The sequence below is a fragment of the Sciurus carolinensis genome, chromosome 16 (assembly GCF_902686445.1).
Source record: "Sciurus carolinensis chromosome 16, mSciCar1.2, whole genome shotgun sequence".
Classification (NCBI taxonomy): Eukaryota; Metazoa; Chordata; class Mammalia; order Rodentia; family Sciuridae; genus Sciurus; species Sciurus carolinensis.
The window spans coordinates 11,633,752-11,650,738 of NC_062228.1; the positions used below are offsets into that span (position 1 = coordinate 11,633,752).

At 39.3% G+C, this 16,987-nt stretch overlaps 1 protein-coding gene across 4 annotated transcripts in view; it reads left to right on the forward strand.

Moving 5' to 3' along the window:
• Rfwd3 (ring finger and WD repeat domain 3) overlaps positions 1-16,987 on the forward strand; it is a 39,779-nt gene extending 22,792 nt beyond the window's left edge. For 2 of the 4 annotated variants that reach the window (XM_047529651.1, XM_047529653.1), the window contains exons 5-13: positions 1,635-1,829; positions 1,911-2,002; positions 3,259-3,373; positions 4,083-4,287; positions 6,214-6,364; positions 7,574-7,750; positions 9,638-9,852; positions 12,324-12,535; positions 14,525-16,987. In XM_047529651.1, the coding sequence (XP_047385607.1) occupies positions 1,635-1,829; positions 1,911-2,002; positions 3,259-3,373; positions 4,083-4,287; positions 6,214-6,364; positions 7,574-7,750; positions 9,638-9,852; positions 12,324-12,535; positions 14,525-14,668 (1,506 nt within the window). In that variant the 3' untranslated portion in view covers positions 14,669-16,987. Of the gene's footprint in view, positions 1-1,634; positions 1,830-1,910; positions 2,003-3,258; positions 3,374-4,082; positions 4,288-6,213; positions 6,365-7,573; positions 7,751-9,637; positions 9,853-12,301; positions 12,536-14,524 lie in introns of those variants that run through there. The other 2 variants (XM_047529652.1, XM_047529654.1) reach the window with 2 other exon arrangements.

Genomic DNA, 16,987 nt, shown 5'->3' on the forward strand with positions numbered 1-16,987 from the left:
TTTGTAGCAATTTAACAGATAACAAATGGTTTCCTTTTTTATATATATATTTACATTTTTTTTTTATTAATGCTTTGCTTCCATCATCTTTTCTCCTTTTTGGAAATAATAGTGCACACGTTACATTCTGTAGAATCAATTGCCCATGTTTCTTCTTATAACTTATTTACTATAAATTATTTTATAAATAATTATATTTTATAAGGGCTGGGGATGTAGCTCAGTTGGTAGAGTGCTTACCTTGTAAGCATGAGTCCCTGGGTTCAATCCCCAGCACCGAAAAAAAAAATTATATTTTATAAATAATTAACTTATAAATTATTTACTACCATTTTCTAAACTGTAGAGAATTGCCAGGCTAATTTGGTTTTTATAACTTTCTATTCTTTTCAGTATCTTTAAGAGTTTTTGTTTGTGTTTTGTTTCTTTGGGTTTTTTTGTTTGTTTTTCTTTTGGTACAGTTTTTCTTGTTCTTGCACTGTTCCTTTTTCATGGAGAGTCTATAATGTTTTAGCAGTACAGTAACCTTTCGGATCATTTCTTTTTGAAAAATGTTTTTTTAGGTTGTGTTTCTTTTAATTATAAATGATTTCTCTTGACTAGTATGCTTTTTTTATGTATATGTTCTTTGTTTTCCTATATTTTTCCTCTTGATTCCTTTGAGCTAAATATTTTATAGCCATCTGAATTGATAAGGAACCTATTTTGAATGTATAATGAACCTATGACTACCTCCTGTTGATAATGTTGGTAGTCATTAGAATATTTTTGTTTCATTTTTTATCTCTTTATACAGGTAGATGCTTTTCTTTACATATACATATTTTTTTGTTGTTTTTAGATGTCGATGGATATTTATTTATTTATTTATTTATTTATTTATTTATTTATTTATTATTTGCAGTGCTGAGAATGGAACTTATTGCCTCACACATGCTAGGCAAGTGCTCTGTCACTGAGCCACAACCCAAGCCCTAGCTGCTTTTCTTTAATGAAGGGAAAATCCAAGAATTTGATAAAATCAAAAGGTAGTATGGGCCTTTAATCCCAGTAGCTTGGGAAGCTAAGGCAGGAGGATCACAAGTTCAAAGCCAGCCTCAGCAATTCAGCAAGGCCCTGTCTCTAAATAAAATACAAAAAGGGGCTAGGAATGGGACTCAGAGGTAAAAGCATGCCTAGGGTTCAATCCTTGGTACCAAACCAAAAAAAGGTAGTATGGTAGCCAGTCATGGTGGTACACACCTGTTATACCAGCAACTCAGGAGGCTAAGGCAGGAGGATGGCAAGTTTGAGGCCAGCCCTAGCAACTTAGTGAGACCCTGGGGTTGTGGCTCAGTGGTAAAGCACCCCTGGTTCAATCCCCCATACCAAAAGAAAAAAAAAAAGATAGTATGGAGCCAGGAGCGGTGGCATACACCCGTAATCCCAGTGATGCAGGAGACAGATACAAGGACTGCAAGACTGCATTCTAGAAAAAAACGAAAAATTAATTATAGGTATTGCAGTTTTTCTGCATCCATTTCATTTAGCTTTGTGTCATTTTTGTGCACTCTTATTAATTGGATACAGTTGCTTGCCCTTTTCAAGACTGATTCTGCATTTTCTCATTTGAATGTAATCCTTTTTCCTTCCAGCAGTCTCCCCAAAAGTCCAACCCTATTCTACCTTCTGCTTCTATGGATGAAGAAGAAGGGGATACTTGCACAATATGTTTGGAACAGTGGACCAATGCTGGGGACCACCGGCTCTCAGCATTACGCTGTGGGCACCTCTTTGGGTATAGGTGCATTTCTAAGTGGCTCAAAGGACAAGCACGAAAATGTCCCCAGGTAAGGACCATAAGTAAGGACCCAGTATGTTAAGTCAGAATTCCTAGAACCACACTAATTGTTTCCCATTGGACTTTTTAGTGCAACAAGAAAGCCAAGCACAATGACATCATTGTCCTTTATGCCCGAACCCTCAGAGCTTTGGACACTAGTGAACAGGAGCGTATGAAAAGGTAAGTAGTGAGTGTGCCTAACTGGAATATTCCCTTTGCGTTCTTAAAGGCACATCTTTATAAAGGAGTATGAGACCATTTTTGGTGTGGTTCTGAGACTTTATGACTTGGGATTTCTGGTAATCATTGCAGTCTATCTTACATTATTTTATATATATATATATTTGTAGGTGAACACAATACCTTTATTTTTATGTGGTGCTGAGAATCTAACCCCCAGGACCTTATGTGTGCTAGGCGAGTGCTCTTACCACTGAGCCACAACCCCAGCCCCCATTATTTCTTTTTTCTTTTTTCTTTTTCTTTTTCCCTTTTTTTTTTTTTTTTTTTTTTAACATTAATTCTTATTATGCACACCTGATGGTCTTCTGAAGGGAATCTGCACTGTTTGCCCTCCATACAGCATTAAAAATGAGCATCTGAAGCTAGGCACTGTAGTGTACTCTAGTCCCAGGTACTCAGGAGATTGAGGCAGGCTGACTGAGCCCATGAGTTCAGGGCCAGCCTGGGCAAATATCAAAAACCTGTCACAAAAAGCAGGAGCAGCAGTCTGGCACATTACGTAACTGATGCCATTTTTGCTTTTCATGTTCCTAAGGCCCTATACAACCGTCCCCAATCAAAGCTCATAAAAATTTTGTATGTGCAGTGCAAAAACTACCAACATTACCAACATTTTTTAAGACTTAAACAGTTGCTTAAAGTACTACTTAAAGCTGGATATGGTGTGGTAAACCTGTAATCCTGGTGACTTGGGAGTCTGAGGCAGGAGATTCCCAAGTTCAAGGCCAGCCTGGGCAACTTAGCAAGACCCTGTCTCAAAATAAAAATGGTTGGGGCTGTAACTCAGTGGGAATGCACCCCTGGATTCAATCCACAGTACCCCCAAAAAAGGCTACTATGTAAAATATGCTTTAAGACGTTCAAGAGGGACTGGGGTTGTGGCTCAGTGGTGCTTAGGTTCAATTTCTGGTACAAAAAAAAAAAAAACAAAAAAATACTCTCCTGTAGTTCCTGTGATGTTTCTTGAATTAGAGAGGTTTTTCTCTTTTTATATTTTATCTATTCAATCCCATGTACTGCCACAAAAAGAAAAAGAAGACTGAGTCTCAGAGTGTATATTATCCACTAGCATGATAGCTTTACAGCAAAGTGTATTTATCACATTGTGAGCATACTATGCCATCTTGATAGGAAAATCTTTCTGTACTATAGCCTTTCTGATTCACACCTGTTGCTGTCTTTTTCCCTTGAAGTGCCTTACTGAAGGAGCAAATGCTGAGGAAGCAGGCAGAATTAGAATCTGCACAGTGCCGACTTCAACTTCAGGTTCTCACTGATGAATGCACTAAACTTCATGGTCGTGTCCAGGTGAGTTTGCTGTTAGTAACTCAAGTTTTGAATTCAGAATTGAAGAAGAGAACTATGGCTACAATTCAGTAGTTATGTATATATTTAGCATGCACAAGGCCCAGGTTCAATCCCCAAAATAATAGGAATCTAAATGTTACTTAGGTTCATCACAAATACAAATAGGTTTTACCAAGTTGTCGAAGAAGGAAACATGACCAGTTCATTTTCTTTTTGACTAGGACATTTGAAACACATTTATGATGAATTCTGCTGCAATCAGAATTTTAGAAAAATTGAACAGCCAACTGAGAACGCTTAACTTGCTAGAGTCATTTTACCTCCCCAAATCTACCAGTAAAATGAAGCTCTCCTTATTTCAGTTGTTTGTTAAAGTACTGTAAAAACTCAGTTCTCTAGTAGAATTCATGGTAATATTTTCATAAAAAGGACAAGACTTATTTTTTTTTATTGCTCTAGTTATACATGACAGCAGAATGCATTTTGATTCATTGTACATATATGGAGTACAACTTTTCATAACAAGAAATCTTTTATCATATCAAATTTTTTGTTTTTGTTTTTAAGGCATGGTCTCACTAAGTTGCTGAGCCTGGCCTCAAACTTGGAATCCTCAGCCTCCTGAGGATTTCTTGCCTGGCAAGAAATTGATCTTGAAGGGAATGTCAAATAAAAAAGGTTTGCATTTACAAGATCTTTTTTATTTTAGGATTTGCAAAAACTTGTACAGCAACCCAGGGGCTCCCAAACAAGTTTCCTAAACTGCCTGCCCTCCAGCCAGGGCCAGCACAAGTACCACTTCCAAAAGACCTTCACAGTATGTCAGACAGGAAACTGCCGAATCATGGCATACTGTGATGCTATGAGCTGCCTGGTGATATCACAACCTTCTCCTCAGGCTTCCTTCCTTCCAGGTAAACAGTTCAGAACCTCAGCTTTTGTGTTCATTATTGTACTCTGTTTATTTCCCTTCTCTCCCTTTTTGAAGAAAAATTCAGGTTTCAATAGTAGATGAACATTGACCAATCCCACCAAATTTACCTTTTTCTGTCAATTCCTTGTTAACATAGGTACTTCAGGTGGCTGCAAAGAGGTAGTTAGTATCTGTTGTCTCCATTCTGTAAATCTGTTCTCTAATAACCATGGCAGTGTGGAAGAGGAGATACATAGAAGTGTGGGTCAGTTTTATAGTCAGAGGAAAAGAACAGCCACTCCCCATATGCCGCATTCAACTTAGTTTCATTTTTAGACCTGAAATATGTGATAAAACACTGTCCTGAGGACTAATTCAAGTTGAAACAAAAGTGAATACTTACATTAAATAGTGTTCAAACTGACAAATTCCAAATAAAAGAACTTGGGGAGTGCATTAATTATATAATACATGTGCTAATTATTCTCTTATTTTGTGTATGTAAAGTTTAATTTTAGATTTTCTTATTGTTGCAAACCAAATGTCCTCACATGTTCAATTAAAATGTTCCTAAATGTTACAGATGTTTCTTTCTACTGGCTTCAGCATGTGATTTTTGCTGACTATGAGATCCCTTTGTTCAGCCTCATTTCCTGTTTCCCCACATAAAAGTTCTACTCAAGCACTTCAGATTTAAAGCACTTCAGAATAAACAGGTTTGGAGGTGAAATCTCTTAACACAGTGTTGACTAGAATGGTGCTTGCCTATAATCACAGTGATTTGGGAAGCCGCCAAGGCAAGATGGTCGCAAGTTCAAGGCCAGCCTCAGCAGCATATAATTTAAGAGACTATCATGAATCTCCAGTTACGCTGGGTGCAGTGTCGCAAACCTATAATGCATTGAAAGCTAGGCTTGGCAATGTAGCAAGGCCCTAAGCAACTCAGACCCTATCTCTAAATAAAATTTTAAAAAGGACTGGGGATGTGACTCAGTGGTAGGACAACATGCCTATCACATGTGAGGCACTGGGTTCAATCCTTAGCACCACATACATTAAAAACAAATAAAGGCATTGTGTCTATCTACAACTAAAATATATTTTAAAATATTAAAAAATAAAGTATGTGATTTGATGAATTTTGACATGTGTACACCCCTGGAACCATCGCTACATCAAGATACAATGAACATGCTCCTCAAGGTGGCTCACTCCTGTAATCCCAACGTCTCAGGAGACTGAGTGAGACAGAAGGATCAAGGGTTCAAAGCCAGCCTCAGCAACTGGCAGGTGCTAAGCAACTCAGTGGTTGAGTGCCCCTGAGTTCAATCCCTGGGTCCCTCCCCCCCCCCAAAAAGATACAATGAACATATTACCTATCATGCCAAATGTTTGCTTGTCACTTTTATAATCCCTTCCACTGGTTTCCTCCTCTCCTCATCCCTAGGTAACTGCTGACCTACTTTTTTTTTTATTTATTTATTTATATTTTTTAGTTGTAGATGGACACAATACGTTTATTTGTTTTTTTTATGTGGTGCCGAGGATCAAACCAAGTGCCTCACTGTGTGCTAGGAGAACACTCTACCACTGAGCCACGACTCCAGCCCTGACCTGCTTTTTATGCAGATTAGCTTGCATTTTCTAGAATTTTATATAAGTAGAATCATATGGCATTATTCTTTTGACTTTCAGCATTTTGTTTTTAATTGTTTATTCGTTCATCTATTGATAGACATTTGTGATGGAATTGTACTTGCTTTAAGTAATTACAGCACTGGGAAATTTTTGTTTTCTTTGTTTGATCTTCTGTTTCTGAAGGATTTATGTGCCAAGAAAGGTAAACAAAGGAGCTACTTGAAAAGATAGTTTGTGTTTGTCCTGAATTAACTTTAACTGAACTATTTAATACTCTCTTCTTTGGTAGGCTTTGGTGTTAAGATGTTGAGTACGGCTAACATGAAAAGCAGTCAGTACATTCCGATGCATGGCAAACAGATCCGTGGACTGGCTTTTAGTAGTCGTTCCAAAGGCTTGCTGCTTTCTGCTTCCCTAGACAGTACTATTAAACTGACCAGGTAAATAAGTTAAGGGAAAAATGGGGCCTGGGTTGCATCAAATTAGTATCAATGTTATGCTATCCTTAGCTCTCTTTGATTGGTCTAAAGCATTGTCTTCTGAGATCTACATAAAATGGATTCCTTTTAAAAGTGAACATAGCAAGTTACTAAACTGTAATATACTGTTTCTTTAAAAATATATATGTTACAAAATATATTTTGAACAGTGCAGATGAGAGTATATTCTAGAGATGGTTAAATGGCAATATGGAAGATCCTTGCTACCTGTATACCAACTTAGGACCGCTTATTATCTTACCTGCATAATCTTAACAAAGATGCTTACACAGGCATTAACTGTCTTTGAATGCCCTGATGACTTCTTTCATACTCTCAGTTAGTTAGTGACATTTTATCTTTCACATGCTCTGTGGGCACTAAGAACCAGGTCTGAAGGTATTCCATGTCCTTATCTTACATTTTTATCAGCTGGGAGTTGGCTTCCTATTTCTTTTCTTTCTTTGGTTTGTTTTTAAGTATTGTTAAAAAAAAAAATAGGGGGTGTTAAATATCAAAGAGTTGTTAATGGCTATCTCCGGTTGGTTAGTTTATAATTTTCATATTTTCTTGTATGTAAGTAACAGGGGGTAAAAGTTATGAGGAGTGGGGAGTGTTCTGTTAAGTTTTGAAACTTAAACAAGTTATCTGGGTAGTTCCTAAAGGAAATTGGGAATCCAGGTAGTTTGGGTTTTTTATGTTCTCCAAAAGCAAAAAATAACTGAAATGGGAACAGACCTTGATGGATCAACTATGCTTTTATTAAGCAGCAGAGGGGCATATTTTCAGGAGAGAGAATGGTGATGGGCTAAACAAGGATCTGAGTTTTATAGGATTCAGCAGGGCCAAGTCATGGCATGAGTTGGAGGGGCAGGAGTGCAGGTAGGGAAGTTCCTGGGGCCTTTTATACTGTGGTCAGCTGATTCAGTCAGGTGGGGGTCAGGTGCCAGTTCCTTTGTGTTCTCCCTTCCTGGTTCCCTTTCTTGAGGCCTGGGCTTCTAAATGACCAAAGCTCCAGTTGGATGGGGGAACAGCTGCAGATAGGGGCCTATTCTCCATGTCCTTCATTCTCAGTAGAGATGATCAATCATTTGATAATTTTTTGCCTCTTCATTATGTATTTGATTTTATTAAGGCATAATAGTAAAAAAGTGTCTTGTAACTCCATAGCCTGGAGACCAATACTGTGGTCCAGACTTACAATGCTGGACGTCCTGTCTGGAGCTGTTGCTGGTGTCATGATGAAAACAATTACATCTATGCTGGGCTAGCCAATGGTTCAATTCTAGTATATGACCTGAGAAACACAAGTTGTCATATGCAGGAGTTAGTACCTCAGAAAGCCAGGTAAGAAACCATTTACTTTTTTCCTATAAATAGTAGCTTGCTTGGGCTGGGGATATAGCTCAGTTGGTTGAGTGCTTGCCTCTCAAGCACAAGGCCCTGGGTTCAAATCCCCAACACCACAAAAAAAAAAAAAAAAAAAAAAAGTACCTTTTTTTCAGATTGTTAGTGCATTAGCCCTTTCTTCAGAAGGTGTTCCACAGTTGATCAGCAGACTCTCTCAGAGGACAGTTCTCTAAGATCAGCTAATGCTTTTTTTATTTCAGAATTAGTAAGGTCTTTGATATTTCATGTGGCAGAAAGCTCTGGTTTCAATATAACTAGGTTCAGAGAGTCAGTAATCATCCAGCATGGCAAAATAGAATCATATCAGTGTTCAGAATCAGCTCTACTACTTATTAGTGGTGTTTCTTGGCCCATTAAATGTGATTAACATAGACTTTTTTTAACAACCACTTAGCTAGAGCACAAAAGAGATTTTAAAGAATAGCCAGATGATTTAATCTGCTGGGCATGGTGGCAGCATCAGTGGCCCATTCTCTGGATCCCAGAGACTTTGGAGGCTATGGCAGGAGATTTGCAAGTTCAAGGCCAGCCTGGGCAATTTAGAAGACCCTGTCTTAAATTTTTTAAAAGGGATTGTGGCAAGTGGCAAAGCACTCGAGTTTCATTTACAGTACAACACACCCACACATACACACACACATTTAACCCAATCCAAAATTAAAGCAACTTGAAGATGTGGTAGTGCACATCTGTAATACCAGTAACTCTGGAGGCTGAGGTGAGAGACAAATTCAAGGCCAGCCTCAGCACAGCTAGATCCCACCTCAAAAGTTAAAGGGCTGGGAATGGGAATGTGGTAAATGTGCCCTTGGTTCAAACCCCAGTACCCACATGCAAAGGCATGTTGGTCTAAGGATACTATACTGCTATTATTAATCATTTGTAATCTAGTTGTGGGATTACAAGGTTTAAAAATCCACCCATGTTCTGATAACATTTGACCACTTGGACCACTGTGGCTTCTCAGAATGCTTAGAGTACCATGTGAACTGTCTTGGGAGGTATAAAAAGTAATCAGAAGGGGAGTAGATTCTGTGGCCTGACCAAAATAGAAAATGTCTTAAGAGGGTAGAAAGGAATTGTGCTTCAGTGATATGATCCATGGACATCAAAGTGATTGATGTGAACTCTAGGCAAATAGGTAACTGCCATTAATGTAGAGGCTATTGATGTATGACACTTTAAATAAAATAGGTGAAGTGGTTGCTTTAGCAATCTTGGCACAATCAAGTTCATAGGAATGTGGTCTGCAGGCTGATGTTTGTGAAATGATTCTTGGCATACAGTCCTGATTATGAGCTTATAGAAAGAAATTTAGAAAATCTAAAGAAATGATCCCATTTATCAAATAAGATGTCATTGCTTTAACCTCTGTTTTAATTGTGGGTTTGTTACCTATAGTTTTTTCCACTGCTTTTAGATCATCTGTTGCCTCTCTTGAGATCAGATGCAGGAATTTTTTTTTTTTTTTTTTTTTTTTTTTTTTTTTAATCCACAGGATTTTTCATTTTGGGTTCTTTTGGGTTTTGTTTGAACACATGGTCTTGTGCATACTAGGTATACACTCTTCTGCCACTAAGCTATATCCCCAGACAGGTTCTTGCTAAGTTGCCAGCCCTGGTCTTGAACTTGCAGTGCTTCTGCCTCAGCCTGAGAGTTGGGATTACAGACATGTGCCACCATTTCCAGCTCCAGTGTCATGGGTGTGTTAACCTCTTCTGTAGGTAATAAGGATATGGTCCAGGACTCTACTGGTAGTGGGATCTGGAGCAGTCCAAGATTGTATTTGGAATTTGACACACGTTTTCTTTTCTTTTCCTTCAGATGCCCACTGGTATCTCTTTCATATATACCCAGAGCTGCTTCTGCTGTATTTCCATATGGTGGGGTGCTTGCTGGAACATTGGAGAATGCTTCCTTCTGGGAGCTAAAAATGGGCTTTTCTCATTGGCCTCATGTGCTGCCCTTAGAGCCAGGGGGCTGCGTAGACTTTCAGACAGAGAGCAGCACCCGACACTGTCTTGTGACCTACAGGCCTGGTGAGTGTTAAGAGTCCTTTGGGGCCTCCTCTGGTTTTATTTGGGAGCAAATGGGTATTAGGGGAAGGAAGGAGAGTTTGGCCCTCCTTTTGGTTGAATACAGTAAACTCACTAGTTAACAGGCTGGGTTGCAGCTCTTGCTACTATAGTAAGGCTGATGGCTCTCAGTGGCTTCATAGTGGCTGCCTTCCTGCTCTTTATTTGTGAGTACTAAAACAAATTCTGCCTGGTACTTCTGGAAGTAATTAACCACTATTCCTTAAAGCAGTAATGGAATAAGGAGGCTTACTCTTGAGGATGTTGAGCAACCTTCAGATGAGTTTCATGTCTTCTGCCTGACTCTCACTTCACCTAATAGAGAGGTACAGATGAGGCATGGTAACTTCCACATGCAATCCCAGTGACTCAGGACACTGAGGAAAGACGGTCGAAAGTTCAAAGCCAGCCTCAGCAACTTAGGGAGACCCTATCTCAAAATAAAAAATAAAAAGGGCTGGGGATGTGGTTCAGTGATTAAGCACCCCTGAGTTCAATCCCCAGTACAAAAAAAAAAAAGAAAGGTACAAAAGAAGGCAGCTATCTGTGGTCCAGCTAATTAATAGTATTAACTATTCTTATTTGAGGCAAACAGGTAAATAAGAGAAGACTGACTTCTCAGCAACTGGGGAAGCTGAGGCAGGAGGATCGGGAATTCAAAGCCATCTTCAGCAAAGTGAGGCACTAAGAAACTCATTGAAACCCTGTCTCTAAACAAAATACAAAAAATAGGGGATGTGGCTCAGTGGTTGAGTGCCTTTGAGTTTAATCCCCAGGACCCAAAAAAAAAAAGAGAGAGAGAGAGAAAACTGATGACCATAGTTATGTGCATCTAGCCAGCGAAACTACACTGTTTCCAGAACCAGGGTTGGAAACCCTGATAGCTGACTGTTCTTAAATTCACATTTTTTTAGAAAATTCCTGATGAACCATACTGGTCAGCGTTGTAGGGTTCTTCCTAATTTGGTCTTGAGGTCTCTCAGGAGAATGGCTCTAAACTCTAGCCCTACCCTGATAGGACTTTGGGGATTTACTTATGTTTCTTTACAGTGTGCCTTTCACAGGACACTTGTTTATCCTGGCAGATCACCTAATGTGACCAGGTATCCCTTTGTTTATACTGGCAGACACCTTGGAGGGTCTTAACTGGCCTGAGTCCAAACTATTAAGATATCCACTCTTCAGGGCTGGAGATATAGCTCAGTTGGTGGAGTGTTTGTCTCACAAGCACAAGACTCTGGGTTCAATCCCCAGCACCACACACACAAAAAAAAGATATCCACTCTCTAGGAGAGCCCTAAATCTAAAGTTAGGTTTAGGTATGTCAATCAGGTGAGACATAGAAGAGGCAGCACAGGAAGTTTATTACATTTCTCAGAAAGAAGGCATTTTGCCTTGCAGGGCCAATGGGAATGAGGAGCCTTCGGGGACACACATGCCCAACCAGCAGCTAGAGAGCAAGAGAAAAGATGACCTGTAAGACTATGCATTTATTAAGATCCATGGATATTGTACCTTAAGTTTCCCCTTGGGGTTAGTGGAAACACACATGAAAGGAAAATTTATTTACATGACTGTCAACCATTAGATTTTATTTTGGTCAACACTTTTGGGGTATACTGGTTTTTTTGTTAATTGGATAAGGAACAAGTGGGCTATATTACAAGCAACCATGTAGGGAGGGGAAGTTTTAACTAGATGAAAAGTATCAGTATACGTTTTTAAGCTTAGGTCATGTCTAAAAATGGATGCCAAGGCAGCACTTAAATTAATCAAACATGACAAGCAGGTAAATGTCTGATAGTTTGGTCAGAGTCAATCATTAAAGTGCCCACACTGTAACTACTTTTGAGTAGATCTAATCACAATCATTGAAGTTTCATTTGAGCTGGGAGAGTGTCTCTTTGACCCTTCTGACCTTTTTGGCTCTTAGTCATCCCACAAGTCTGCTGTCTCCAAGGCTGATTTGTTATGACTGTGTAGAAAGCTTGGGAATCTCATTTTGTTCGCTAGCTTTTGTTTGCCTCTCAGCAGAACCTTGGCTATATTTCTTCTTCTATAATACCACACCTTTTACTTATAAAATGTACAGTTCTAGCAAGGTCCTCACCGGAGGAAGGAAGAAAGAAACTTTTAGTCGGCACTCTTGAGAGAGAAATTAGAGGTCTGGTGGGATATAGTGTTTTTACTAAGTGGGTAATGTCTTCTCAGAATTGTTTCTCTGAGGCAAAAATCTGTTGTAAATAACTTGCTTCATCCTAGCCTAGGGTTCTGAATTCCACTTGTGCTATGTTACTGTGTTTGCTTTATAGCTATTCTTTGGTTAAATGTACTTATAGCTTTTTCTACTCAAATATAAGTGTCTTAAGGCTCAGGTGCTTTTTATTTCTTTTGTACCATCCCCATGGGGCAGCACTGATTTCTGTGTCCCATAGATAAAAACCACAACACCCTACGAAGTGTGCTGATGGAGATGTCCTATAAGCTAGATGATGCTGGAGAACCAGTTTGCTCCTGCCACCCTGTGCAGACATTCTTCGGGGGACCCACTTGCAAACTATTGACCAAAAGTGCCATTTTTCAAAGCCCAGAGAATGATGGCAGCATCCTGGTGTGTACTGGGGATGAAGCATCAAACTCTGCTCTGGTAAGCCTGTTGTATTTTATTTTGTATATTTAAAAAGTAGTTAATAGAGCTGGGGTTGTAGTTCAGTGGTAGAGAGCTTGTCTAGCATGTGCAAGGTCCTGGGTTCAATACTCGGCGCATAATCAAAAAAATGTTGGTAGGAGGATCCTTAACCATTTTGTATATAGCAAAAAGTTGAAGTACTGCTTCATAATCCCACATATCTACATGCATGATTGCTTGCTTTATTTTTTATACATTCGCACTTCATTTGCTGCATCGTGGGGTTGTGGGGTTTTCTTGGTTTTTTTGTTTTTTTAAGTTTTGGGGTTTTTTTTAGATGTAGATGGACACAATACTTTTTATTTTATCTTTATGTGGTGCTAAGGATTGAACCCAGTGACTCACACATGCCAGGCTAACACTCTACCACTGAGTCACAACCCCAGCCCATGGGGGTTTTTTGTTTTTCGTTTTTTTAACTTTTTGTTTGTTTTCTTTTGTGGGATTGAACCCAGAGGCACATTACCACCGAGCTATATCTCATCCCTTTTATTAAAATTTGAAATTTGAGGCTGTCCTCAAACTTGGAATTCTCCTTTCTCAGCCTCCCAAATAACTAGGATTATAGGCTTGCATCACCTTTAGGCTCTTGTTTTAGGGGAGGTAGGTTTGTTTTCCTTTTACTTCCCAGCTTGGGTGTCTTTCCATTTCAAAATCTACATTTACCTCATTCTTTTTTTAACTAAGCCATAGTGTCTCATACCACAAAACTTTTTTTTGTGGTATGGTGGATTGAATATTGTCTTTGCTTGTGCTTTACCTCTGAACGATATCTCCAACCTAATTGTTCTTCTTTAAAAAATAAAGAGCCAGCATGGTGGCACACACCTGTAATCCCAGTAGTTTTAGGAGGCTAAGGCAAGAGGATTGCAAGTTCAAAGCCAGCCTCAATAACTTGGTAAGGACTCTATCTCAAAAAAAATTTTTTTTTAATTTATTGTTATGTGGTGCTCAAGTTTGAACCCAGTGCCTCACATGAGCTAGGCAACCTAGCCCCCACACCATTTTAATTTTGGTAAATCCAATTTGTTTCAAAATTTAAAAAACAAAACAGACTAGGGATATGACTCAGTAGTTACATGCCCCAGGTTCAATCCCTGGTATGAGTGAATGAATGAATGCTGTACTGAAACCTCTATAAAGTAACTAATTCAGGCATTAGCTTCACAGTTCAGTTAAAATCAACAAAAGATGTGAAATCTTATTGTGAACCTGATTTTAAGCTAAAATCTGAGAGGGGATGTCCAGTACAGTCACACTAGGCACAGAAGCACTTGGAAATGTGATTTGTGCAAATGAAGCACTCCTTTTTTTATTTTAATTAATTTTAAAGATAAATTAATGCAGTTGGAGACCGACCACTGTATTGAATAGTGCCACTCTAGAATCGAATGCTGATTTTATTAACTGGACTTGCAGAGAATAGAAGAACAAGTTAAATGATACACCACAAAGCAAAGAGACAAAACCAGATTATGAATATACTCTGTAGGACAACTATAGAATTGCTTCCATAACAAGTCAGTGGCAGAAGAAAAAAAGGTGATACTGGATCTGCTGTAGGCTTTTGAGAGGGACCTTGTTTTATTGACTCTTCTATACCTAGAAGGGACAGTACCTGGAAGACTGCCTGACATGTAGATGGAAGGAATGAGTGTGGGGCTTGCTCTTCAGGTTCATTCACAGGTAGAAATAACTGCTGGTTGCAATAGGCAAGATCATACATGCACAGTGGTGTGTATGTTGGCCTTGTGAAAGTTAGGGTCTCTTTGCTCCCCAGGGCAGCAGCTTCTCTCTCCCTCCATCCCCCCAGAATTGTTCGATGATAAAGAAAGCAAGTCCTCATCCCCTGCCGGGATAATGAGAGGGAAAAAAAAAAAAAAAGAAAGCAAGTCCTCAACTGAACCTGACTGACTGCTGACCTTTCTCTCTGCTTGTTTTCTTTAGCTGTGGGATGCTGGCAGTGGCTTATTGCTGCAGGACCTGCAGACTGATCAGCCTGTCTTGGACATCTGCCCATTTGAAGTGAACCATAACAGCTACTTGGCCACCTTAACAGAGAAGACTGTCCACTTCTATAAGTGGGAGTGACCTTGGTCTTGAGACTTTTCAGGCATGCTGCTGGTTAACTTTAAATGTTTGCTAGTACCTACTAGAACAAGATCCCTACTTATTGTCTGAAAGCTAGAATTTGGGGATCATGATTTATTTGGATTAGTATGATTCTAGGAATCCAGATCAATGAGACACAATGGATTGTGTATCTGCTATGTCCATCCAAGGAGTGACTGGTATTCCATCTATACTGTCCATTTCTCAGGTTAAAAGCTTTCATGAATCTTTGCTAGGAATCTTTTTTCTGTATACATTCTGTTGGACTTTGGAGACTCCTCTCAGCAGTCATTTAGGGTAGGAGGATGCACCAAGCATATTCTGAGGGATGTAATACCCACCTGAGTCATTTTGTCCCTTGGGCTAATTGGCTTAGTGTGCTGCATCCCAAGGGGTTTTACAAAACAGCTTCCTGCTTGGTGCATGCAAAAGTCTTTCTTCTGTTGAACACAAGAGGGCACTGTGTAGAGTTTGATTTATTTTAAAACTTAAAGGCTCATAACCTTTTAGTAATTAGATGCTCTCGTCCCGCACAGATGTGTGTGGTAGAACACATCTGGTATTTTGTGGCATCAGTAGTCATGTTCCAGGCACATAGTGCTAAGGCATTAGTAAGTCCAATGATAGACATGGCTAAGGAGCAGTATGGGGCTTTAGCTAATGCTGAGTATATTAAGCTTATTGCATTGTGAGAACTAAAGAAAGTGACTAGTTGTTTGAGCAATAGGGAAGATGCATTCTTTTTCCCTTCTGCTAGAAAAAGATCAAAGCTTTTACTTGAATCTTCCCTAATATCAGAGATCAGGAGCAAGGGACTGAAGAAAAGAGCAAGAAAAGCTTTTCAGACTGCTATGGAGAAAAGAAAGGCTTGTCTTTCTCCCATTTTCATAGCGTTCCTATTTGAATAAAGCCAATCTCTCAAAGTGAGAGGTTTTTTGAGCATGTTTATAATTCCTAAGTAAAGGATTCCCCATGTGAAACATGTTTATTTCCAAGTTTCTCTCTTTTGCATCCCTAACCTTTTCTGAAAGTGTTGTTAATAAAATGGTTATTCTCAGGAAGATAGTGGTTGGAGACCTCTGTGGATGGCAGGGAAAACACCCCACAACTCTCATTCCAAAATTGGATTGCCCAATATTAGGATCCACACTTCTCTTCAGTAGAGGACTCAGGTTGTATTTTTCTGCTTTGCCTCATGCTATTCTGGGAATCCAGTGTCCACAGCAGTACATTCCTCAAGGTATGGGCAGACCAGTATTCCTGAGAACACATAGCTAACCATGAGATTTTCTTAAATGATTTGTAGAGGATTTTTTTTTTTTTTTTTTTAAACAAAACAGTTCTGACCTGTCAATTCCTGAACTGTTCCCAGGATTTTCTTACTGTCAAGGAATTGGTAGGTTTTCCCAGAAGTTCTAATGGTGTCTTTTAATGGCAGCTTTCTGTTAGAGGGTATCTTTCAAAAAGCCAATTTGCCTTGCATGCACAAGGGTTCGATCCCCAGCACGGTGGGGGGGGGGGGGGGATTTCCACAACCTGGAAAAAGCCCCTTTTTCTCAGAGGAGAAACTCCTTTTGATATGTTGATAATTAGGAGAGCTGCCCTGGCCTTATGCCTCAGTGGCAGAATGGGATTGGAGTTAAAAACTAGAATACATTTGGCTTCAGCATGATACAATAGAGAGGATGTAGGTGTCAACACCCTAGCCACTTTTATCTTGGGGCCAGGGTAGTGTTAGGATTTGATTTGCCTTGAAGTACACTCAACTAATGCTGATTGAGTCTCCTGATGGTAGGAGCCAGGGAACACATCACCAGGGAAATTGCAAAAATGTCAAATCTTGGCAGTCCCTACATTTCTATAGTAAATTTGGATTTGATAGGGTTGGGGTGCTGGGGCTTGAACTCAGGGCCTCATGAATGCTAAGTTACCACTTTATTCCATCCTAAGCCCAAATTTTTAGAAATACAGTCACATTGATTTCACTGAAGAAGAAAACCTCACCCCACTTCCCATCCCTGTCCCCACACCCAATTGTAGGAGACTTCATCTATAGACCCAGATTCTACTCCCAAGCATGTTCTACCATGTTCCTTCACCCTACATCTCAGGTTGTTTGAGGGGGTGTGGAGTTAAATTCAAAATAATTTTTTATATATATATATATATCCTTGCACCTGCTTTGAAAATAGGGCAGTAGGGCTTCTGTTTTTTGTTTTTGTTTTTGTTTTTAATTCTGTGTTTTAATGTTTATGTTTTGTATTTTAATGTTAGTATGAAAATAAAAGAGTCTGCCAT